The 27,092-nt window shown below is 37.4% G+C and overlaps 1 protein-coding gene across 1 annotated transcript; it reads left to right on the forward strand.

The window, feature by feature from the left end:
* Positions 1-74: 74 nt before the first annotated feature.
* Positions 75-26,822, forward strand: ENKUR (enkurin, TRPC channel interacting protein). The gene is made up of 5 exons (XM_024766101.1): positions 75-401; positions 7,767-7,912; positions 13,395-13,618; positions 19,874-20,020; positions 25,770-26,822. The coding sequence occupies exons 1-5, from the start codon at positions 325-327 to the stop codon at positions 25,941-25,943; spliced, it is 768 nt and encodes a 255-aa protein (XP_024621869.1). The 5' UTR covers positions 75-324; the 3' UTR covers positions 25,944-26,822.
* Positions 26,823-27,092: the final 270 nt, after the last annotated feature.

Genomic DNA, 27,092 nt, shown 5'->3' on the forward strand with positions numbered 1-27,092 from the left:
AGGAGCTGCGGAGAGAGGGAAGAGAGGAAAGGTAGTTTGCAGGGCCACCTTCCACTTCCCCGTTGCCTAGTAACTGTTTCCAAGGCAGTCGCGCCGTCAACAACGCTAAGTGATCCCAAGAGTAATAGAAGAGAGATTTTATTTTCTTTTCAAGAGAGGACAGCTAAGAAGACGTCAAAGGGGAATTGTGTGAAAGAGAGAAGCCTTAGTTCCTTGAGAAGGCAAGAGAGTAGGAGAGGAAAGGGGAAGCGATGAAGAAAGGGATGGAGATATTGGTATAATGAGGAAAAAAGCTGAGTAGTTTTAAGGACTCATTTGGTGGCCATGGATCCAACGTGCTCTTCTGAGAGCATTTATAACCTCATACCCAGTGACTGGAAGGAACCTCCCCCGCCTCCTCGGTACGTAAGCAAAGATTACCACTTGAAACAAAAATGGGGAATTACTGTTCCATTTCAGGGTTAAATAAGCATCATATCACTTTCAAAACGAGAGAACGTGTATTTTTGTCTCAATGAAGTAGCCTTGGATGACAACTTCTTAAATAAGAGTTTGCAAAATATAAGTATTTAGCATCTCACAATTCACAGAGAGGGTAGCCTGGTGCTGTGAGAGGGCCGTTTTCTTATGTTAGCCTCCTTTTAATACGTATGTGATTGTTTGTAATTTAATTGTGCATGTATGATGTGGCATACAACATAGCCTGAAATTTCTTATTGTTGAAAAGAGAAAATCACAATTTTATTATCCTGTGTTAGGATACTTGAAACTTGGTTTCAGGAGTTAATTGTTTTGTCTCTGACTACTGCTCCCTGTATAAAGGGATAATGCTTATTTTTTTTCCCCAAGAGTATTGTCAAGTATAAATTCCTATTTGTTTCTGAGCCTCAGTTTTTTGATTGGTGAAATAAAATAAATGGATGAGGTAGTTTCTAAGGTCTTTTTTTTTTTTTTTTAAACCAAGTTGTCATTTTCTTTTTTTTTTTTTTTTGCGGTACGCGGGCCTCTCACTGCCGTGGCCTCTCCCGTTGCGGAGCACAGGCTCTGGATGCGCAGGCCCAGCGGCCATGGCTCACGGGCCCAGCCGCTCGCTCCGCGGCACGTGGGATCCTCCCGGACCGGGTCACAAACCCGCGTCCCCAGCATCGGCAGGCAGACTCTCAAGCACTGCGCCACCGGGGAAGCCCTCTTTCTTTTTTAAAAAATAAATTTATTTATTATTTTTGACTGCATTGGGTCTTCATTACTGCATGCAGGGTTTCTCTAGTTGCGGCGAGCAGGGGCCACTCTTTGTTGCTGTGCGTGGGCTTCTCACTGAGGTGGCTTCTCTTGTTGCGGAGCACAGGTTCTAGGCGCGTGGGCTTCAGTAGTTGTAGCAGACAGGCTTCAGTAGTTGTGGCTCACAGGCTCTAGAGCGCAGACTCAGTAGTTGTGGCACACGGGCTTAGTTGCTTCACAGCGTGTGGAATCTTCCTGGACCAGGGCTCGAACCTGTGTCCCCTGCATTGGCAGGTGGATTCTTAACCACTGTGCCACCAGGGAAGTCCCTCTAAGGTCTTTTCTTGATCTGATGAAGGAAGAGTGGATTGATAGAGACCCAAAAATATGTCATTGAGTTAATATTTTCATGTAGCTGTTAGGACCCCCTCTAATTCCCCAAATTTCGAAAAGGAAACCACACAGTAAACATCCCAGTTAGTCTCCTGGGACTTAGCACTTACTTAATTCTATGGGGAGAAAAGAAGGTAACTGATAGAGAAAATCTCATTCCTCCTAGGATTTTTGCAGCTTTTACCTTTCTCTTTTTCCTGATCCAAGGCAAAACCGCATTGCAAGAGCAGTGGGCTAAAAATAAAAAACAAAAAAACAGGCTCTGCAACTAATCGGTTTTGTGATCATGAATACATTTTCATTTGTTTTCTGATCTGTAAAACAAACTAAATGAACTAGATAATCCTTAAGGTCTTTCACATCTAATTATCAATTATCTTTACTAGTAATTGCTTGGGGTGCATAACATCTTCAACAAGAGGGCAGATCCTTCCACTTTTAAGCTTGAGTATCTGTTTTTAACCAAACCAATCCTTATTTTGTTTTTCATTAGCTTCTCAAAATCTAGTAGAAGTTAGAAATAGGAATTCAAAGTAAGATATGGTACAGTTGTAGAGTTTATGAGAAGTGTTCAAATTAACTATTGCTGAATGGGCTTTTGGTCGAAAATTCCTGTATATTGTACAAGATAAAGTTTCTCTGTATAACTCACTGGCTGATTATATTTTCCATAGAATACTGTATTTGAATGTTAAGATAGTTTATTAAATAGGCGTTTTGTTTTTTGGTAAATTTAAAAGCTTTACTGCATCTAGGTGACTTTTTCAAGAAATTTTATAGGAAAAATCTTTATTCATTTGGCAGGCACTTACTGAACCCCTATTAGTGTATAACATTGCCCTTGGGCAATGTTGGAGTGACAGCACAAACTTGGTTTACTCTGAAGGAGTAAGGAGAAAAAACTAACCTACGGTGAAAGGAATAGAAGGCATCCAAATGTGATGGCAAAGAACTCATTGCATTAGGGTGAAGTTAGGCTACACTGTCAGCACAGCCATGAGTTTTTAATTTGACAAGATGTCATGCATGCAAAACACTAATTTATAAAAAACAGAGCATAATAAAACATTTAACCAATTCTTTCTCACCACAGTAACACAAACTTGCCCTTACCCAATCCCCTTACTGCAGTACAAATTCATGCTAAGAAAGAAATATATTAAGCTGCAAGCCTTGTTTGCATCACTGAGTTATAAACCCAGCTTCAGTAAAGCTCACTGCAGCTCTTTGCAAGACTGGCAAAATGATCGTCCAGCTTTCACAAAGAGGTGAATTCCTTGGGGGAACCAACAGTTGACAGCACTGTGATCTCCCTTACCTCAGAGGTTACAGGCTCCTTGGGGAACTGGAAGATAAACATTAAAATGTTGGTTAACAGTAAAACCATGTATTATTGAAAACCCTAATGAGAGATGCAGATGCTAAATGATAATTTAGAAAATGGATATATGTAATCAAAGTGGGATGAAGGGCACCCTCTTCCTGTTGAACAGTGAGCTATGAGCAGTCTAGGTCCCAAAATTCTACACAATTGACCAGTGCTGCAATAATATTGGCCTGACATTTAAAACAAAACAAAGAACAGTAGTTAACCAGATGTTCATCTAACCCATTAGGATAAAAAAAATCTCAAACAAGCATTATCAAACTGTACCAACTCTTGGTCTGTAGTTCTCTGTGTGCTCTTTAAGATAAACTGCTTTAGAAGTGTGTATCTACAGATTTAATATGACTATGTGGTGACTATTGGCAAGAAAATAAGTGCAAGTATGATACGTCTATTGAAGATAACTTTAGTTTTAGAATAATTAATCTATAGCCCACATCTAATAAAAAGTAGAAAGTAAGGCCAGTTGTCTAATAAAGTCACCCTCTGGATCTTCATAATAAAACCACACTATCCAGAAAATGGAATAAAATGCAGCTATTGAAAAGAAAGTATGATGGAAGCAAGCTAAGTGTCCATCAATAAATGGATGGATAAAGAAGATGTGGTGTATGTATACAATGGAATACTACTCCACCATAAAAAAAAGAATGAAATTTTTCCATTTGCAGCAACATGCATGGACTTGGAGGGCATTATACTAAGTGTTATAAGTCTGACAGAGAAGGAAGGATTATATGAAACAATGTGGGTGAAACTTTTGAAAATTGTAAAGTGCTATAGAATTTAAAGATGCAATAAAAAAAAGAAAAGAAAGTAAGCTTTATGTGTACTAACATGGAAAGGTATCACATTATATTAAGATTTTAAAAATTAAATTTATTTTATTTATTTATTTTTGGCTCTGTTGGGTCTTCGTTGCTGTGTGCAGGCTTTCTCTAGTTGTAGTGGGCAGGGACTACTCTTCATTGTGGTGCACGGTCTTCAGTAGTTGTGGCACATGAGCTCAGTAGTTGTGGCTCGTGGGCTCTAGAGCACAGGCTCTGTAGTTGTGGCACACGGGCTTAGTTGCTCCGTGGCATGTGGGATCTTCCCAGACCAGGGCTTGAACCCGTGTCCCCTGCATTGGTAGGCGGATTTTTAACCACTGCGCCACCAGGGAAGCCCCTATATTAAGTTTTAAAAATCAAGTTACAATTCATACATAAATAGAGATATAGAAAACATAATTTTTTCTGGAAAATGAATTGAGGAGATGGAGGGAACCTAGATCTTTATTCCTTTTTGCTGTTGTTGAGATATAATGGACATATACCATTACGTTAGTTTCATCATTTAAAAAAGTTTTTGTAATTTGGAAAAATTAAAAAATTATTATTCATATAGAATAGAATATCTTGTTTTCTATAACAGATGGTAAGCTTTCAACTCACAAAGAATAGTGTAGTGAATCACAAGATTGCAGATTTTTAAAAGGTGAGGGTATACGCACTCCTTTTTACTGCAGAGGAAGTTATTTTATTAAGGGATCATATCTGCCAATTCCAACTTCCATGGGAATTTCAAGGCACAGATTTGGATTGAACATTATTTCCTGATGGTATCTAGTGAGCTCATTCAGTTTGGACCATAGTTAATTCCCAGACATTTAGTTCATGATTAAGGAAAGTCTTCTAAAAGCAAGAAACAATTGAATGTTTCTCCACACAAACTTACCTACATAGTAAGATGAGAATACAAAGTATTAAAAGTGGTATAGCTGAACGTCTGCTTCCAATCAAGAGTGGAATTTACCCTCTCACCTTAAACAACTAAAACACCTGAAAAATATATGTAAAACAATGGTTTTTCAGGCACTGGACAAGCAACACAGAGCAGTCATCCCTAAGAGAAGGGAAACAAGTCCTACAGTTGTCCCAACATAGTCTCTGGAGAGAATCTCCAGACAAAAGTCCAGGAAAGAGAAATTAAAACAAAATCCAGCAGTTTCTCTGAGTTAAAGAAACAGAGTTCAGAGTTTGAGGTAGTCAAGGCATGTAGAGTTCACAGCACAAGAGTACCAGAGAGGAAAGAACTACATATATAGAGAACGATAGAAGTATGCAGGAGAATTTCCCTGAAGTCTTTGGTTGACAGTACTTTTGTATGTTGAAACTACCAAGGCCAGGGAAATAGCCAACAGAAGGCAGCAGAGCCAGATAAAGTTTATATTCCCACCAACCAGAGTGGAAACTCCTCCTAAGATGCAAGGGATTGAGTAGTGCCCTCAGAAATATATTGCCTCAGTGGTAGGGCCAAATCAGAAATAGACTGAAAGCTCCTGGACCCAGAAATACAATGTATAACCAAGAGAAAAATCAGTCAGTACAAACAGACAAAGAAATGACATCAGTGAGAGAATTAGTAGACAAGGAGATTAAAACCACTATTTTAAATATTCTCCATGTGTTCAAAAAGGCAGAGGAAAACATGAGCAAGGTATGGAGAGAAATAGAAGGGTAAATAAAACCCCAAATCTAACTTGAAGACATAAGTAATACCATGTCTAAAATGAAAATAGTACACTTAATGGGAATAATAGCAGCTGAGACACTGAATAAGAAAACATTGTTGAATTTGAAGACATAGTAATACTAGAACAATACAAAATGAAAATGAGAGAAAAAAAAAACTGAAAAGGAAAACAGAATCAGTGAGCTATGGACAACGTCAAGCAACGTAATACAAGTGTAATTAGAGTCCCAGAAGGAGAGTAGAGATACAGAACAAAGATTTGAATAATGGTCAGAATTTTGACAAAATTAATGAAATCTCTAAATCCACAAATCCAAGAATCATAATGAGCCCCAAGCAGGGAAAGGAGAAGGAGGAGGGAGAGGAAACCATACCAAGGGCCATTAACATAAAATTTCTTAAAACCAGTAATAAAGAGAAAAATCCTAAAAACAGCCAAGGAAAAAAGAAACATTACATAAAGAGGAAGAAAGTAGGTCAGCAAATATCAGAAACAGTGGAAGCCAGAAGTTTAAAAGTCCATAATGCGTAAGAAAAGGGTATGAGTTGGAAATTTGGATTTACACAATGAAATAAAGAACACATAAAATGGTAAATATATGGGTAAATATTAAAGTTTCTTCTTTTTAAATTTATTTCTGAATTTCTTTTTAATTTATTTGGCTTTTTAAAGGGAAAGTAATAACAATGAATTACGGGTTTCATAACACACATATAACATTAGGATAAAGGTGGGGGAGGGGTAAATGCAAGTATTCTTTTGTAAGGTTCTTATGTCCTATGTGAAGTGACATAACAATACTTGGAGGTAGGCTGTGATCAGTTAAACATGTATATTGTAAACCTTAGAACTTCCACAAAATAAAACAAAAACAAAAAATAAGGCAGAATAAAATAAGGAAGAACCAGCAATGGGGTATGTAGAAAACAAATAGCAAGATGGAAAATTTAAACACAAACATATTTTAAAAATCACATTAAATGTGAATGGTCTAAATACACCAAAGAAATGAAAGCCTTTGAAAGGATAAAACTTCTATGCTTTCCCTAAGAAAATCCCCTTAAAAATACAGACACAAGTAAGTAAAAAGTCAAAGAATGGAAAAATGCTGTTACCATAAATCAAAGGAATGTGGACTGGTTATATTAATATCAGACAGAGTAGATTTTTAGAGCACAGAATTTTAAAAGGGATATAGAATATTATTTCATAATATTGAAGTGATTAGTATTTCAAGAAGGTATTCTAAATGCTATGCACCTACTAATAGAGCTTCAAAATACATGAAGCAAAACCCGATAGAACTAAAAGAAGAAATAGACAAATCCACAGTTATAGTCAGAGATTTCTGCATCTCTCTTTCAATGATTATTAGAACACTTGAAAATACTTCCAACCAGTTTGACCTAATTGTCATTTATAGAACACTCCAGCCAACAGCGGCAGTGTGCACTTTCTTTTCCAGTGTATGTAGAACATTTACCAAGATAGACTGTGCTTTGTGCCATAAAACAAGTGTCAGAAAATCTTAAAGGATTGAAATTTTACAATTATATTCTTTAACCACAGTAAAAATTAATTAGAAATCAAAGAGGTATCTGGAAAATCCCCAAATATTTGGAGATTAAGCAAAACACATCTAAACAAACTCCTAAGCCAAAGAAGATATCAGAAGGGAATTAAAAAGGTATTTTTTTAATTTTATAGCTTCTATTAGATAAGTATAAAGGTTTAAGGTCAAATATCTAAACTTGTACCTTAAGAAACTAAAAAAAAAAAAAAAATTTTGAAAAAGAAAAGCAAATTAAACTCCAAATAAGAAATAGTAAAGATCAGTGCAGAAATCATTGAAATGGAAAACGTGAACATTAAAGAAAATCAATGAAAAGCTGGTTTTTTAAGAAATCAATAAAATTAATAAGCCCTTAGCTAGGCTTATCAGCAAAAAAAAAAAAAGAGAGAGAAGACATAAATTACCAATATCAGGAATGGGAGAGGTGACATCACTATAGATGCTACAGATATTCAAAGGATAATAAGGAAATACTATGACCATCTTTATCCTGGCACGTTTTTCTTAGGGCACAGGTTCCATCTAGCTTGCCTAAGCTTGATGGAGTCAGATAATTCTGCTTTATAGCTATCTCCAAATGAATATAGATATATATAAATTAGAAATGTATATCCTTTATATAAACTTTAAATAATTTTTACTAGAAATGTAAATGCTACAATTTTTTCTTTTAATTTTAGGTATGTATCAGTTTTTAAGGCAGCTGTAAAAGATGAGAAGCAAAAATTTAAAACTGCAATGAAAACTATGGGACCAGCAAAACTTGAAGTACCTTCTCCAAAGGATTTCCTGAAGAAACATTCAAAGGAAAAAACTCTACCACCCAGTAGGTTTTATCACTCTTTTTAATATTAAAAGTGTTAGCAGATAATTTAAAATTATTTTGTCTGTGAATATTAAATGTTTACAGTGATAGCAACTTTCCCTCATATTAAACAGAATATGAGAGGCTAGGAGAAAGCAGAAGTCAAGAACATAGTAGATGCACCCCAGTGTTCATAGCAGCATTATTTACAGTTGCCAAGACATGGAAGCAACCTAAGTGCCCATCAGCAGATTAATAGATAAAGAAGATGTGGTATATGTATACAATGGAATACTACTCAACCATAACGAAGAATGAAATATTGCCATTTGCAGCAATGTGGGTGAACTTGGAGGGTATTATGCTAAGTGAAATAAGTCAGACAGGGAAATGTATGACATCACGTATGTGTGGAATCTAAAAAATACAACAAACTTGTGAATATAACAGAAAAGAAGCAGACTCACGGAACAAACCCGTTGTTATCAGTGATGAGAGGGAAGAGGGAGGGAGCAAAACAGAAGCAGGGGGTTAAGAGGTACAATATTATGTATAAAATAAGATACAAGGATATATCGTACAACACAGGGGATATAGCCAATATTTTATAATAACTATAAATGGAGTATAACCTTTAAAAATCACTATATTGTACACCTGTAACTTATATAATATCAGTATTATACATCAACTATACTTCAGTGAAAAAATATTTTAAATAAAAGTTCTCAAAAAAAAAGTTCTCAAAAAACCCCACAATGTAGTAGAAAAAGAGAGTGGAGAATGCCAAGTTGCCCCACAAATAGACTTTCCTTTGATAGTGCAAGCATCTTGAACTACATCTTGGACTATCTGATAAAACCCCACCTCCAGCACCACACTCCCCACCATCTTCATAACTAGCTCCATGAATTCAATAACAATGATCATAAGAAGAGTTCTAAACCTCAGTGGGCAAGATAGCTCAGCATCTAAACCCTGTCTGGTCTTTTCTGCAAGAGGTGAAAACTACAACCATTACTATCAGTTGTCGAAGCAACTATCCGGCTTATTTTAGCCTTGAGTATGGGCTTTAACTCTCTCCGATCTCTAAGACCATTAGGACCATGAAGGCGTTAGATGTAATGGAGGAGCCTTCATGAATGAGAGCCAGTTTCTTGGGCGTGCTACCTGTACAGTCACAAAGGGCCCCGTGCTTCAGAGGATCCCACACTTGGTTTAATGCTCTGCTTCTGCCATCTTGAAATGCCTAATAATTTTTTGTCAAGGAGCCCCACATTTTCATTCTGTACTGGGCCTCACAAATTATGTAGTCAATTGTGGTCATAGAGAATATGGATATCAGGGGAAAAGGCCATCAGGATAGTGGAGAGTGGATGAAAAAGGAATTGTTATTGATATTCATGGAAGCAACTTCTTCCCATCTTGGGTATGTCTTCCCTGATGTTTTCAGATAATAAAGAGAAGAGGGCAATGAGTCTATCTATTTTAAAAAGTTAGCCTCAGTGACTTCCCTGGTGGTGCAGTGGTTGAGAATCCGCCTGCCAATGCAGGGACACGGGTTTGAGCCCTGGTTGGGGAAGATCCCACATGCCGCAGAGCAACTAAGCCCGTGAGCCACAACTACTGAGCCCACATGCCACAACTACTGAAACCCACATGCCTAGAGCCCGAGCTCTGCAACGAGAGAAGCCACCGCAATGAGAACCCCGCACACTGCAACAAAGAGTAGCCCCCACTCGCCGCACCTAGAGAAAGCGCGTGCGCGGCAATGAAGACCCAACACAGCCCAAAAAAAGCCTCTTCCCATCTTCTGGCATCAAGGAGATAATGCAATATCTCAAGCCCAACTAGGGTGTGCCTTTTGACAAAAATGAAACTACTTCTCCCTATGGCAATATTATGTGTCCCACAATCCTCTCTCATAACTCTCATGCCGTGACAGAGGATGAGGGCATTATTGGGAAAGGTGGAAGAAGCAAGTCTGAAAATACAATATTCATGCTGAAATTCATGTCTTCAGAAGCCTCTCTTGCAGCTCGCTTAAGTGGAGTCTTGTTATTTTGTGACTCACAAGCACTTGAGAACACTGGAAAGTCTTAAAATGGAATTTAATACTTTAAGTGCCTTAGAACCAATGATATTACTTGGGTCCTCATGAATCCTGGGTTAAGCATAGTACATAACTTAACTGTATAAATCCTAAGTTTCAAATAAGGAAAAAGGGAAGAAGTCTGTCTTTTCTCTTCTAAACATTATAAGGCAAAACAAACACAAAATTTCATTGGCCTTAGGAATAATTAAGAAATTCAGGGCATTGCAAGAGCTTTAAAAGCCCCGTCCAGTGAGACAAAGTTAAAGGTAATATAGGTCAAGGCTACTGCCAGTCTCTTGGTGAATATTCTGCCATTCTGAACACAATAATTTGCTAGACACACTGAAAAATACCTAACAGGTACAAGAAGATTTCTCTAAATTTAAGTAGTAGAACATCTGCATGACTACGAGACCGTGTTGATGTTGCCATTTTATTATAGCCTAAAAAGAAACCCAGTCATTTGGTCTTCAGACTTATTAACATTACCACTGAATAATTTGTAAAGAGACATCCTCGCCCCATTTTCTGAGCCACCCCACATTGCCAACCCCTACTCCTCGGATGAAAAAAATATGATGTTTAGATATTGATAGATATAAGGATAAGATGGGGGTGGGCTTTAGGCTCCATCCAGTACATAACCACAAACAACCAAGATTTATAATATACTTACTCGACTAAGAATGAATTATCAGTCTTCCTAAACTGTTTCCTCATTTTCTGAGAATTCAGTTTTGCCTCTTAATTGCATTTCTAAAGCTATCGTTATGGGAGCCCTTTGCATGCGCTTTCAACTCATAATTAAATCTGGCTTCTAAATGTTTCCCATGTGATCATCTATAAGATGTATGCCTCTTGTTTTTTAGGCAAACTGATTATGCCAACTTTACTTGATATACCCAACCTGACTTGGGTGTATCTGGTAGAAGGGAGCTATTTGGGTTGTAACAGGCTTATTCTCTGCTCCGGGCTTTAGAAGAACTCCCTAATTCAATTTCTGACGATGCTCACAACATCTCAGTAGTATGTTAAATAGGAAGAAGATAACCATTTTTGTAGGTCAAAAACAGTAAACAATTTTATATATAGTTCAAGCTAATATATACATTATAGTCTACATATTATCTTTTATTTTTTCATCCCCCACTATAATGTAAACTCCATGAGAAAAGGGACTTTGTCTCTTCTGTTCACTCCTGTAACCACAGTTCCTAGAGCATTACCTGGGGACATAGTAATTGCTCAACAAAAGTATATTGCATGAATTAATGAATAAGTGAACATTCAAAACTTCCTTTATAATGTTTCCTGGGGGAGTGTAGAATTATCAGGGGTATATTGGTTTTCTGAGGCTGCCACCATAATAAGTATGGGGTAGCTTAAACAGAAATTTATTTTGTGACAATTCTGAGAGCTAGAGTCCAAAATCAGGGTGTTACTGGGAATTCCCTGGTGGTCCCTGAGCTTCACTTCCGGGATTATGGGTTCGATCCCTGGTTGGGAACTAAGATCCCACATGCCACATGGAATGGCCAAAAAAAACCCAAAACAAAACCAATAACAAAGCAAAACAAACAAACAAAAAAACAAGATCAGGATGTTTCCAGGGTTCATTTCTTCTGAGACCTCTCTCCTTGACTTACAGATCGCTGTCTTCTCCCTGTGTCTTCACATGGCTTCCTTCTGTGTGTGTTTGTGTCCGCATTTCCTCCTTTTACAAGGACATCAGTCATATTGGATTAGGGTTCACCCTAATGACCTCATTTTAACTTAAGTCCCTCTTTGAAAGCATGTCCAGCTACAGTCCCATTCTGAGGTACTGGCATTTAGGGCTTCGACGTATGAATATGGGAGGGGGACACAATTCAGCCTATAACAAGAGATTAATCCAGTTCATAAACTTTTAATAATAAGTATTGTTTTTTTCTGATAATAAAAGTTATACAAAATGATTTAAAAGTTCAAACAGTACAGAAATGAATAAAGTCAAAGTCCGTAGTAGTTGTGATGGGGTTAAGATTTGAGTAAGGTGGGGTTTTTTGTTTTTTTTTAAATTTATTTAATTTACTTGTTTTTGGCTGCATTGGGTCTTCGTTGCTGCGCGCAGGCTTTCTCTAGTTGCGGCGAGCGGGGGCTACTCTTTGTTGTGGTGCGTGGGCTTCTCATTGCGGTGGCTTCTCTTGTTGCGGAGCACGGGCTGTAGGCAGGCGGGCTTTAGTTCTTGTGGTGCACGAGCTCAGTAGTTGTGGTTCACGGGCTTAGTTGCTCCACAGCATGTGGGATCTTCCAGGACCAGGGCTGGAACCCTTGTCCCCTGCATTGGTAGGCAGATTCTTAACCACTGCACCACCAGGGAAGCCTTTGAGTAAGGTTTTGTCAAGATAGTTGTTGCCTTCGGTTCTTGGAAATAAAGTGTAATTATTTTACATTTTAGCATTTTGACAAACCACTTTGATGTGGCTGTATCAAAATAGATAAGTTGGAATGGTCAAGTCAAAGAGACTGTGTAAAAATGGCCAGTTTCATCTGCTGCTAATAAAGAGAATGTGGTAGAGAGAGATAAGTAACTTTGGATAGCAGTTATTTTAGGTGGTGAGCTGTAATTAGGGAGGAGTGAATAGGAAACCGCAGCAGTATTGGTCATTTATCATTTCTTAAGCTGCATGTTAGGTGCATAGGTATTACATGATTTTTATACCTTATAATAATAATAGTTTTAGTGAAAAACATCCACAGATTCTTGGATACATCAGATACATCAAGTTTGATTTATTTACTTGGTGATTTTACAGTAACTTTCCTCTGAAGAGGCAATTATTCATAATATTGAAGGTACTCAGAAAAAAGTTTTAATGTTTCTTTGGACTTTTTTCAATGGGCATACTGAACATTTGTTACTGAAATCTTTATCAGAAATTTTTTTTTTTTTTTTGCGGTACGTGGGCTTCTCACTGTTGTGGCCTCTCCCGTTGCGGAGCACAGGTTCCGGACGCGCAGGCTCGGGGGCCGCGGCTCCCGGGCCCAGCCACTCCACGGCATGTGGGGTCTTCCCGAACCGGGGCACGAACCCGTGTCCCCTGCATCGGCAGACGGACTCTCAACCACTGCGCCACCAGGGAAGCCCAGAAAATGTTTTTACAATAGCTAATAAAAATTTTTTAGCTAGCATATGATTTAGGGTGTTTATTTTCTTCCCTTAGATTTTTATATTGTTCTCCAACATATTAATTAATTATGTCACATTTAATCTTTTGCATTTATGATTACTGATTTTTACCTTAAATATTTGAATATATTATTAATAAAACTCTAATATACTAGTGGTAAAATATCTGGATGCTATAAATAGTACTGAGTAGCCACATTTATAGTTTAATATTAACAAGGAAATGTTATGTTTAACAGAAAAAAAGTTGGAACGGAATGAGCCCAGAAAGCCTCCTGTACCATTGAGGACGGACCATCCAGTCATGGGAATACAGAGTGAAAAAAAATTTATAAATACAAATGCAGCCGATGTCATTATGGGAGTGGCTAAAAAGCCTAAACCAATTTATGTTGACAAAAGAACTGGAGACAAGCATGACCTTGAAACTTCAGGACTAGTTCCAAAGTACATCAATAAAAAGGTAGCCTTGTGATATATTAATAAGACCTGATAGTCAGATAATTTAAATATGGTATTCATAATGATTGTCTGTATTATCACTAATAGTGCCCTCACTGACAAACTAATGGTTACCAGTGGGGAGAGGGAGAGGGGAAGGGGTTGGAATGGGGTAGGGGATTAAGAGGTACAGATTACTATGGATAACATAAATAAGATACAAGGGAAATATAGCTAACATTTTATAATAACTTTAAATGGAGTTTATATCTATAAAAATTTTGAACCACTACGTTGTACACCTAAAACTAATATAATATTGTAAATCAACTGTACTTCAATTAAAAAAAATAGTGCTCTCACTGGACAGATTATCTGGATTGCCAGTTCTCGTTCCTCTGAAGTCCGTGTTTGGTCCAAATCTAGTGTGATGAAATTACAGAGAATTTGGAATGAACAACAACATATAGTTCAGTAGAGGGAAACTATAACTGTTTTTCGTAATTTCAATTATTAATGTATTTAACATTTATAGCAAATATTCTCTGAAAGGTACTTGTTTTTGGTGAGGTGGAATTGTCACTAGAAGCACGTTGTTACTACAAATCTAGAAGGAATAACCTTTCAGAAGATCCTAAGATTCAGTCATTAGTTTACATTATCTTGTTAACAGAATGAGAGAAATGAAGAGGAAAACAACTTTAGAACCATCCATCCTATCAGTGTACTGTAAATAATTCACAGTACTATTTCAGTTTGAATATACTCATTTGTGTTTGGTTTAGAGTAAAGCAGACCTTGAAAGTACTGTACAATAGTTAGTCTTTTCAGGACCTTCATTTCTATCTGAAAAGGTGCTTATCAGGTAGGCACATAATTTCATTGTTGAAAATTATAGAAGCTTGGGTTTAGCAGTTTAAATACAGAACTTTAAAATTTAAAAAGCTTATGCAAAATACCTTCTATAAAACCTATTTTACTTTGCATACTTATAGAGCACAAAAGTGCTGGAAACACACATAGTATATGAGTACAAAATCCTAAAGAGTAATAATGCATAATAATAACTTGGGCAAAAAAGAAAGGAAGGAAATAAGGAAGAAAAGAAGAGAAAAAGAGGAATTTGTAACATGTAAGAGGGGCTTGTACTGAGGTCATCCAGTGATCTACCATGGTGAATCCAGTGACTGTTCACCATCAAAACAGGAACCTCGGGGCTTCCCTGGTGGCGCAGTGGTTGAGAGTCCGCCTCCCGATGCAGGGGACACGGGTTCGTGCCCCGGTCCACGAAGACCCCACATACTGCGGAGCGGCTGGGCCCGAAGAGAGGGGAGGCACCCACCAAAAAAAAAAAAAAAAAAAAAAAAAAAAAAAAAAAAAAAAAAAAAAAACCAGGAACCTCAAGGCTGTTGCCAGAGAACACTACTTATTCCCTGAGAAACCATTGTCACTCAGCTGGCTGAGACACCTTTGGAAGACCTTAGTAGGGATCCTGGAGTTGGCAGCTCATGCTTACAAAGATTTCAAGTTTCTCTGGATACGTCCTCCTTCTATGGCCCCTGGAGGCTCTTTGGGGTCCTTGTCCCACAGGGTGTGGAAAAGCAGAAACTTCATTCTCCTGGCTCTTTAAAGCCATTTCCAATCCATCCTTTCTCCACCATCACGTAAAAACCCTTCTCCTTTGATGGTCATGCCACAAACCGCCACACTGGCTGCCTTCTGCCTAAGCTGTCCACTTCAATACATTTTCTGCCTTGAACAGGAAACTGAGAGTCTCCATCACAGAGACAGAAAAATACGAGGTTAGTCTACCTGTGCTTGTCTACGAAGCCACGCAAATTCTCTGCGCCTAGTGTACTCTCGATGGCTAACCAGTCAGGGCTTACGAAGGACTAACTCAACTTACTTTCTACTTATCTGAGTTAAGCTAAAAAAAATCTGTTATTGGTAAGTGAGATAGTGAGTCCTTTTAAAGGCAAGGCCATTTTTTAAAAGTGAATGAACCTCATGTTTTAGTTCCAAATAAAGTATTACATGCCCATTTGTGCCATGAGAATATTTTGTGTAAGCAAACTGAAGCATGGATGTTTGCCTGAGTTACATAGCAATAGTAGGAAGACAAGCGTTTCAAATTCTAACTCTGCCACTTACTTAACTCTGTGATTTTTACCAAGTTATTAGATTTATCACAGCATGGTGAGGATTGAAATGATATAAAATATATTCAGCACTTGACACAATACCTGGTACCTAACAGAAGTTCAGTAAAGAGCGGATATTATAATATACGCAATTATTAATATTAATACTATGCATTACCCTCAATGATCCAGCACATAGGAATATTTCAGATCACTGCAGCTTTTACCCATTTGTGACGTAGTTCCTTTTCCTACACAGAGTGTGCCAAATATAATTTAATCACTTGTGATGACACAATCATCATTGGGAACCTCAGTGATTGTACTAAGCTGAAATGAGGGTTGCCCTCAGTGTTTCCTGAAATGGATTGGACTGGTTACCATGAAACTAACTTACCAGAATACTGAGCTCTTAGAGTCTATTTGTATAGTGCTTTGCAACTTTCCAGAACACATATGTAGCTAGGATTTCTATCCCTTATTGTCAGGATTAGGTTAGGTTGTGCTGTGGCTAACAACCCCCAAGTTGCAGTAACTAAAAGCAACTGGGTTTTATTGGTTGCTTGTGCTACCTGTGCATTGAGGACTGTTGGGAGCTCTGCTTCTTGTCCTGACCCCAGGACCCAGGCAAACCAAAACATCACCCATCACCATACCAGAGAGAAAAAGAACATGACAAGTCAACCATTAATTCATGAGGCTTCTACCCAAAAAGGACATTACTTCTACTCACATGGGGAAATTCAGGTCACAGGCTGCATCTTACTTGAAGGGGAGCAGGGAAATATTGTCATACCAAGTGCCTAGAAGGAGAAGAACCAGAATATTTGTGAATAGTTTTAATGACTCATATCTCACAACAGCTACTTCCTCAGAGAGGTCTTCCCTGACATCTTTTTTTTTTAACTTAAATTTATTTTTTTATACATCAGGTTTTTATTAGTTATCCATTTTATACATATTAGTGTATACATGTCAATCTCAATCTCCCAATTCATCCCACCACCACCACCCCCCTCTGCTTTCCCCCCTTGGTGTCCATATGTTTGTTCTCTACATCTCTGTCTCTGTTTCTGCCCTGCAAACTGGTTCATCTGTACCATTTTTCTAGGTTCCACCTATATGCATTAATATACGATATTTGTTTTTCTCTTTCTGACTTACTTCACTCTGTGTGACAGTCTCTAGATCCATCCACGTCTCTACAAATGACCTAATATTGTTCCTTTTTATGGCTGAGTAATATTCCATTGCATATAGGTACCACATCTTCTTTATCCATTTGTCTGTTGATGGGCATTTAAGTTGCTTCCATGTCCTGGCTATTGTAGATAGTGCTGCAATGAACATTGGGGTGCATTGGTCCTTTTGAATTATGGTTTTCTCTGGGTATATGCCAGTAGTTGGATTGCTGGGTCATATGGTAATTCTATTTTTAGATTTTTAAGGAACCTCCATACTGTTCTCCATAGTGGCTGTATCAATTTACATTCCCACCAACAGTGCAAGAGGGTTCCCTTTTCTCCACACCCTCTCCAGCATTTGTTGTTTGCAGATTTTCTGATGATGCCCATTCTAACTGGTGTGAGGTGATACCTCATTGTAATTTTGATTTGCATTTTTCTAATAATTAGTGATGTTGAGCAGTTTTTTAATGTGCTTCTTGACCATCTGTATGTCTTCTTTGGAGAAATGTCTATTTAGGTCTTCTACCCATTTTTTGATTGGGTTGTTTGTTTCATTAATATAATGTAGTTATTTACAACTTTACCAAATTCATTGATTAGCTCTAGTAGTTTTCTGGTGGCATCTTTAGGATTCTCTATGTATAGTGTCATGACATCTGCAAACAGTGACAGTTTTACTTCTTCTTTTCCAAGTTGTATTCCTTTTATTTTTCTTCTCTGATTGCCGTGGCTAGGAATTCCAATTCCATGAATAATAGTGGCGAGAGTGGACATCCTTGTCTTGTTCATGATCTTAGAGGAAATGCTTTCAGTTTTTTACCATTGAGACTGATATTTGCTGTGCGTTTCTCTTATATGGCCTTTATTATGTTGAGGTAGGTTCCTTCTATGCCCACTTTCTGGAGAGTTTTTGTCATAAATGGGTGTTGAATTTGTCAAAAGCTTTTAAGCCTGTGTCTTTTGGTTGGAGGATTTAATCCATTCATGTTTAAGGTAATTATCCATATGTATGTTCCTATTACCATTTTCTTAACTGTGATGCATTTGTTTTTGTAGGTCGTTTTCTTTTCTTGTGTTTCCCACTTAGAGAAGTTCCTTTAGCATTTGTTTTAGGACTGGTTTGGTGGTGCTGAATTCTCTTAGCTTTTGCTTGTCTGTAAAGCTTTTGATTTCTCCATCAAATCTGAATGAGATACTTGCCAGGTAGACTAATCTTGGTTGTAGGTTCTTCCCTTTCATCACTTTAAATATATCATGCCACTCCCTTCTGGCTTATAGAGTTTCTGCTGAGAAATCAGCTGTTAACCTGATGGGAGTTCCTTTGTATATTATTTGTCATTTTTCCCTTGCTGCTTTCAATAATTTTTCTTTGTCTTTAATTTTTGTCAATTTGATTACTGTGTGTCTCAGTGTGTTTCTCCTTGGGTTTATCCTGCCTGGGACTCTCTGCACTTCCTAGACTTGGGTGGCTATTTCCTTTCCCATGTTAGGGAAGTTTTCGACTATAATCTCTTCCAGTATTTTCTCGGATCCTTCTTCTATCTCTTCTCCTTCTGGGACCCCTATAATGCAAATGTTGTTGCATTTAATGTTGTCCCAGAGGTCTCTTAGGCTGTCTTCATTTATTTTCATTCTTTTTTCTTTATTCTGTTCCATGGCAGTGAATTACACCATTCTGTCTTCCATGTCACTTATCTGTTCTTCTGCCTCAGTTATTCTGCTATTGATTCCTTCTAGTGTATTTTTCATTTCAGTTATTGTATTGTTCATCTCTGTTTGTTTCTTCTTTAATTCTTCTGGGTGTTTGTTCATTAATTCTTCTAGGTCTTTGTTAAACATTTATTGCATCTTCTCCATCTTTGCCTCCATTCTTTGACCGAGGTCCTGGATCATCTTCACTCTCATTATTCTGAATTCTTTTTCTGGAAGGTTGCTTATCTCCACTTCATTTAGTTGTTTTTCTGGGGTTTTATCTTGTTCCTTCATCTGGTACATAGCCCTCTGCCTTTTCATCTTGTCTCTCTTTCTGTGAATGTGGTTTTTGTTCTACAGACTGCAGGATTGTAGTTCTTCTTGCTTCTGCTGTCTGCCCTCTGGTCTTCTCTGACATCTTTATTTATCTCAAATAGCTCTCATGACTTTCTTTTTTCTTACTGTATTTTACTGTGGAGCACTTATATATATTATTTCATACTTTATTTTTGGTGAGTTTCTCTCACTACAGAATGCACATTCCATGAGGACAGAAACTTTTCCTTTCTTATTCACTAGTGTAGCTAGCACCAAGTACATCCTCAAATAATGCTTTGAAGAATGAACAGGGAGTAGTTCTGTTTCTCTACACGGTGGTATCGACACATTCACTAACTTGAAAGAATCATAGCTGATTGCTTCACTGTCAGTCCTTGTTAAGCAGCCCAGGAGCCTAAGATTGTATTTTGTTGTTCCAAAAACAACCTAAGGGGCCCACATCAATTTTTTCTTAAAGCAGATGTGCCTAGCATCTTTAAGAGTTTGTTCTTACAATGCATTGGAAGCATTTATCTTCCTTTTTTTTTTTCTTTTTATGAGATAATGCACAAGAGACCTTAAGATATTTGAGATATTTCAAAGTAAAATCTGAAGCACCTAAAAGAAATAAAGAAAATCCAGTTCTTTGGGGTAAAGTAAGGGCCAAGCCATCAGCCAAGAACAGGCACTGGGAACATTCAAAAGAGGGAAAACAAACAGCCATGATAACAGCACAGATGGTTTTGAATGACCAGAATCAACTAGTTCCAAATAGGAAAAAGAAAAAATTCACTGACTTTTGTTAACTTGCAGTGTTTTGAGCAAAGGCTTTAAGTCTGTAACATTTCTTTTGCTCCTAATCATTGGTTGGTATGTACACATATGTAAGATTACTTTCAGGATGTTGATTTTTTTTTTTTCCTGAAAAATCCTTACAAGGGTTATGGTGTCACGCCTGATTACATACGTAAGCGAAATGAAGAAGTGAAGAAAGCCCAGGAAGAGTATGATAACTATATCCAGGAAAACCTCAGGGAAGCAGCTATGAAAAGGCTATCTGATGAAGAAAGGGAGGCAGTTCTGCAGGTAAGCGTCTGAAGTTTACATTCATGTGTAACTCTTTAAAACATCTCTGAAAGAAAGGTCCACCATCAGTGATTATTAAGGCCCGCACTTTGATTTTGAAATCAGAACACTCTCTTTTGATTATAGTGACAACTGCATGCAACAAAGCTGGCTCTTGGGGAGAGCAAAAAGTTGTGATATAGGGACTGTTGAATAATAATGTGTTTCCAACTAGGTGAGCTTCTGTTTCTTCCTGAAGTAGTGTCATAAGCAAGCTAAGCTTCTCCTTCAATGAATGTGCATAAAGTAAAAAAGCATTTTGATTTTCATTCCCATGCCCCTGAATGTTTCAAAAATAATATCCGTAAGGTAGATACTTTTCACTAGGTGGAGCTCTAGAATAATTGAAACTGTCCCTAGACCAACTTTTTTTTTCTTTCTTATAAGCAAGTGTCCAGATTTTAAAATAACCAGGTGTTAGGCTTTACATGTGTTTTCTTTATTTGGAATAAAACAGACTTAAAGACACTTACCCTGGAGTTTTTAATGCAAGACTTCTATCTGAAGCATGTAAAATATTGGGGGGTGTGAGCACCGTTGCTCCATCATCTTTAGAGAGTATTTGTTAAGCACCTACGGACACTGTTCTATAGTTGTGCTCTCTTATAGAGGTAAAAATACTACTTTATTCTTTTTGTTACTTTGAAAGCTTTCTACAAAGTCATTTCTAGTGACCTTTTCAAAACAGAAAAAAAACCCCTCTTTTTACAACATTAATTTCTATTGAAAAATGGATTCATATGCTGTTATAAAATCTTAGCATTTTATCAGTGTTATCCCAATCATCAATAAACATTTATTAAATGTCTGTTCTGCATAGAGTATCATGCTAAGCCCCAAGGGGCATAAAATAAAATTTCTGCTGTGGATAATGTTGTAATTTAATTGATAAGAGGTGCTGTGTATCCATGTACATATAGAAAGATGTGTGTGTGTACAGATCATATGTTTTTCATAAGGTTCGCAGGCATGAACATCCAGTGCAGGACGTAGGTAGGTCTTTAGCTGAGCCTTAAACTGCAGAGTAAGAGGATATCCCAGACAGCAGGAGTGGCCCGAGGGCAGGGACCCTGTCTCTTTGTTGCCAGCAATCTCTGCAATGCCTAACCTAGTGCCCAGTATAAACACAGGTGATTAATAATGGTGCGCTGGAGAGAAGGAAGGGAGACAGGCAGGCAAGAAGGCTGGCACACGTGGAAGTGGGACTCGGCCGGTCATTTTCAGGAAGAGCACTGTTCTTTGGTTCCCTCCCTCCCTCTCTCCCTCCCTCCTTCCCTCCTCCCTCCATCAGATTCTGCCATTCTTAAAATATACATGTTTTTGTGAAAGCCAGGTTTTTACATCTAAGAAAAATAGGAAAAGAAGGGAAGAACTTCCCTGGGAAGGAAAAGGCTCTTCCCTCGGCACCTCCTTAGTGGGTCAGCAGCCCTCAGCTTCCTGATGTGGTCACTACAGAGTTTCTTTGTAGACACTTTGATAGACAATAGCTGACCCTCCCTTGGATGCCTTATTAGCTGGGTAGTGTAGCTGCCATGGTAACAAAGCCACAAGCTCTGTTCCTGACAAGCCCTGAACCCTGCTCCCTTCCCTGGTTAAGAGTTGCATGTAGTTCTATGACAGTACGGTCATGTGTCCCTGAGTAGGGCACATTCTGCTCGTTCTTCATAAAATAACATCCAGGAAGGGATCATCTGGTCTAATTATTCCAAACGTCTCATTTCACAGATGAGGATATGAAATGCAAATATATCAGTATTAAGTGGGCACATTTGTTCATTCATCCCTCCGTTCATCTACTGAACATCTAATCTACCATGTTCCACTCACTGTACCCAGCCTGGGGGATATACTGTTGTGAGCAAAACAAACGTGGTCCTTACTGTCAGTGAACTTGGAGGTTGGTTTACATTTGCCCCTGGTCACAACATTATCAAGTAGCTGAAGAGGGACTAAAACTCACATTGACCAGTTCCCAGGCCTGTGTTTTCCTACCACGTGATAAGCTCGTGCATAAGAGGTAACAGAGGGAGGCTCTTCCTGCCCAGGATCCAGCAGGGGACGGAAGGCATACTAGGCTGGGATTCTGAAGAGAATCTACAAAGGAACTATTTACAGAGGTGAAGCAGGGCTAAGGGAACCAACAAGGAACACTGAGGCACCCAGGACTAGGGACAGCAGGAATCACCACCACCCTGGGCTGGAAGGGCAGGGGCAGGAAACAGCATTACCAGAGCCTGGTGGGAGCTGGAGCCTGGAAGAGGGGCTCCGACAGGCACTGTCGTCACAGATGCAAGGGCCAGTCGTGTCCAGGTGATGTCCAGGGTGGGGGAAGAAATGCCCCAAGCTTGCTCTCCTCCCACCGGTGTCTTCCTTAGCTGAATTCAGGCAGAGGCTGGAGGGAACAGCGCTGGGGGAGGAGCAGCCCATAGGAATAAATACCTCAGCCCCACCACCGCCCAGCCCCTAGTCACAGCGCAGAGCCAGAGGTGGAGAATGGATGGGGGTGGCAGCAGAGGAGCATGGACCTGAACACACTTCCTATTATTTTATGACCGCTTCTCCCTATGTGAAAATTTTTCCAAAATTAACAATATTATTTCAGTATTAAACTAGAAGAGAGAAAAAATGAAGAAATAAAGATAAGGGAAAATCAGTATCGCTGCAGTGGATAAAAGATTATTTTTAGATGAAATAACCACAAAACCGCTAAGAGGCTATTTTGGTATAATATGAAATATAAATCACATTTAGTTCCCATCCCTAGAGGTGGACTTTGATCCAAATGTTATTGTACACCCTGGAAGATAAAGAAAACTATCCTTTAAAAAGAAATACTGCAAAACGTGTAGCTGCTGTGACCACAAGGAATAGGGAAAGATCACCCAAGGAGCTATGAAAAACCTTTGATATTTCAAAGTGTATAAATACATAGATTTCTTCTCTGCAACAGGCAACCCTGTGGAGCACTGTGGAAACATATTTCCCATTTCATAATGAAAGCCTATAGAAAACCAGAATTCTTTAGAGGACTTCTTATTGGAATACTTCTCATACACTACTAAACACTGTGTTAACCCATCCCTCTCTTTTTAAAATGTAGAAGACGCTTCTACCTTTTCCCTGTCCCAAATCCTTGATATAATCTCACTCAAGAAATGCTCAACATTTGTGGCCTTTTTTCTCAACAAATCTTTTCTATAAAGTGTGTCCGAACTTGTAGTCATTTTTACCTGAGCACGGAAATAAACCGTTTTCTCCCCGAAAAGTTTACAAGATTAAATTTGTACTATGAGGGCTTATTATTGAAGGTATTGTTATATAAGACACTTCTAATTCTCTCATAAATCTAAATGTATGGCCATGATTTTCAAGGACCATATTTTCTTTCTTTTTTTTTTAATCAATAATTTTAAATTATGCTACTCCTGAGCTCTGGCTAGGACTTCCAATACTATGTTGAATAAAAGTGGCAAGAGTGGGCATCTTTGTCTTGTTCCTGATCTTAGAGGAAAATCTTTTAGCTTTTCACCATTGAGTATGATGTTAGCTGTGGGCTTGTCGTATTTGGCCTTTATTCTGTTGAGGTATGTTCCCTCTGTATGCACTTTGTTGAAAGTTTTTTTTTTTATCATAAATGGAGGTTGAATTTTATCATGCTTTTTTGCATCAATTGAGGTGATCATATGATTTTTATCCTTTATTTTATTAATGGAGTGTATCACATTGACTGATTTGCGAATATTGAACCAGCCTTGCCTCCCTGGAATAAATCCCACTTGATTAGGGTACAGGCATACCTTGTTTTATTGCACTTCATTTTACTGTGCTTCACAGATACTGAGATTTTTACAAATTGAAGATTTGTGGAAACCCTGCACTGCCAGATGATGGTTAGCATTTTTTGGCAGTAAAGTATTTTTATTATTAAGGTATTTGTTTTTTAAAACATAATGCTATTGCATACTTAATAGACTATGGTCTATTTCTAGTTTCATACCATTGTGGTCAGAAAATATGTTTGATATGATTTCAGTCCTCTTAAATTTATTAAGACTTGATTTGTAGCCTAACATATGATCTGTGCTGGAGAATGTTCTGTGTACACTTGAGAAGAATGTGTATTTGTTGCTTTTGGATGGAAAGTTTTATACATATCTGTGAAGTCCATCTGATCTAACCTGTCATTTAAAGTTGATGTTTCCTTACTGATTTTCTGTCTGGATGTTCTATCCATTGATGTAAGTGGAATATTAAAGTCCCCTACTATTATAGTATTGCTGTCTGGTTTTTTCTTTCAATTTGTTAATATTTGCATTCATATTTTGATGCTCCTATGTTGGGTACATAAATATTTATAAATGTTATATCCTCTTGTTGTATCAACCACTTTATCATTATGTCATGCCCTTTGTCCCTTATTACAGTCTTTGTTTCAAAGTCAGTTTTTCTGTCATAAGTATAGCTACCCCAGCTTTCTTTTGGTCTTCATTTGCATGGGATATGTTTTTCCATCTGTGTGTCAGGGATCATAATTTCCAGGCAATATTTTAAATGTTACTTTCAGTTTTACTTTTCATTTTTGTGTAAATAAAATGATTTGTGCACCCATAGTGAATAACAGAAAGTGTCAATTTATAAAATTTCATTGCATGAGTTCAGTGAGTTTAAGACCATTTTATCAGTGGAGCCACTAGTGCATTGTGATAAGAAATGATAACTGTGCAGAGATGGAAATAACCTTTATTGCTCCTAAGAGATTCCTAATTTTGAATTTGTTGGTTTCTGAGAACATAAAACGTTAACTTACATTATTGAATTAGCATATGTGTTACATGTAATGATATTTCAGTCATTTCTAGAATAAATTAATGGGAAGTATAGATCCATTAACTATATGGAGGAAGAATTCTTTCTAATACTGAAAACACATAAAAGATCATCTCTTGTTAAATTGAATTTTGGGGCTTCCCTGGTGGCGCAGTGGTTGAGAGTCCACCTGCCGATGCAGTGGACGCGGGTTCGTGTCCCGGTCCGGGAGGATCCCACATGCCGCGGAGCAGCTGGGCCCGTGAGCCATGGCCGCTGAGCCTGCGCACCTGGAGCCTGTGCTCCGCAACGGGAGAGGGCACAACAGTGAGAGGCCCGCGTAACACAAAAAAAATAAAATAAAAAATTGAATTTTGGCATTTTATACAATTCCATTTAGTCAGATATAAGAAAACATGGCCATGTAAGTCAGAATCAAGTGTTTTGATGTGATTTCTCTGTTGAAGAATGAGGATATTTTTTTTCTAAAGAAAAAAAATGAAAATTTTTATAAGAAATAATTTCCTGTTCAAAATTGTTTTTTTGCTTGGGACATCAACTCTAAGTTGTTTTTACCAAAGCATTTGCTATGAGCTTAGTTTCATACTACTCATAACTCTGCATACACGTATTTGATGGTAAAAACAAGTACAGTAACATTAAAAACAAAGAAAATAAATACTCCCAGTGGGAATTGAGCACACAATCAAGGACAGGGTTTGGCCTTTATACAGTATTTTTTGTTACTGTGGCCAAGAACTTGATAAACACATATCATTTTTTAGTTATTTTTGTCGGCTTTCTTTACCTGTTTACATTTTTCCTTCCCAGTGCAATTTTCTTTGCAATTTACTCTGCTTCTGCAGTTTACTTTGCTATGTACAGTTTTCTTTACCATTTGCAGGGGCTGAAAAAGAACTGGGAAGAAGTACATAAGAAGTTTCAGTCCCTCTCGGTCTTCATCGACTCCATACCAAAGAAGATTCGCAAGCAGAAGCTGGAAGAAGAGATGAAGCAGCTGGAACACGACATTGGTGTCCTTGAAAAGCACAAAATTATTTATATTGCTAATAAGTAATGGTGGATTTTTAAAAATATAGTCATTTTAACATAGAAAAAAAAAACACGGAAAACATAGAAATTAAATCATAAGTTTTTTTCAAAGAGTAAAGTACTATGAAGAGTATAAAAATAGTCTTTACCAAAACGCTTAGGCAATGTTTAAAGAATAATTGTATTATTTACTTACATAGAGAAAAAAAAATTTTTTTTTCACCAGCGTCAGGGTTTCCATGTATAACCTGATTAAAATTTGATGTTAGGTTTTCCAGTTTGATAGCATAATTCATTATTATTATGTACTAGTTTCAGATAAACATTCATTTCTGGGCCCTGAAAAATAAAGTCAACACTCAGAACTTCACATTTTTTTCTACACTGCGTAATACAAGGAATACAAGGTTAAAAACTGTAAAGTATTTTGAATTGGAAATAGTGGTGTAAGCCTTTTTAGTACTCTGAAGTATTTTCTACATATTATTCCAGAGATCCAAAAATTACATATATTTTCTGATAGCCTATGTCATATGCAGCTATTCACAGCTATAAATATTTTCAATATCCATAGTGTTATATATAGGCTGAGAGGTTTACATCTGGAGGAAGAAAAATTAAGAAGGTAACATAAAATCAAGGAGACAACTTATAAATTGTGTCACTAAGGATTGTTGAAGAGAATAGCCTTCTTCCTGACATCCAACTTTTAAAAACTGCTATTCTATGTGCTTTATTCCATAATTTACTATGTGTACTTCACGAAAATGGATATTACTTTTTCTTTTTGGCTTTCTCTATTTCGTGAATTCTAATGTTTCTATTTGTAAGGTTACATAATTTATTAAGCAATAAGTTTATGTAAGTAGAGCTGTCTTCAACTCAAAATAAATGAGCCTATAAATGTCCAAAAAGAAGATTCTTTTATGAAATTTTAAATTAGAGAAATTTGGTAAAATATATGAAACTATAAAATATCAGAGCAATATCAATTTTACTGCTTACACTGATTTTTATCCTGTTGGCAACACAGAAAAAAATGATAATTTTTTCAAGCTTTTTCACAAACACGGAATTTGGGAGCATTGTAGAAAAGTTAACTTTCATTAAAGAAAAAATTTTGAATTTTATATACAGATATTTTTGAAAACTCACTTTAAACTTTTTTTCACAT

Source organism: Neophocaena asiaeorientalis, unplaced genomic scaffold (genome assembly GCF_003031525.2).
Source record: "Neophocaena asiaeorientalis asiaeorientalis breed wild unplaced genomic scaffold, Neophocaena_asiaeorientalis_V1.1 scaffold217, whole genome shotgun sequence".
In the NCBI taxonomy this organism is placed as follows: domain Eukaryota; kingdom Metazoa; phylum Chordata; class Mammalia; order Artiodactyla; family Phocoenidae; genus Neophocaena; species Neophocaena asiaeorientalis.

Excerpts from the sequence above, each read along its gene's own strand:
- ENKUR (XM_024766101.1), top strand. The coding sequence starts at position 325 with ATGGATCCAACGTGCTCTTCTGAGAGCATTTATAACCTCATACCCAGT. Across the intron at positions 7,913-13,394 it reads GGAAAAAACTCTACCACCCA|AAAAAAAGTTGGAACGGAAT; the intron begins GTAGGTTTTATC and ends TATGTTTAACAG. Across the intron at positions 20,021-25,769 it reads AAAGGGAGGCAGTTCTGCAG|GGGCTGAAAAAGAACTGGGA; the intron begins GTAAGCGTCTGA and ends TACCATTTGCAG.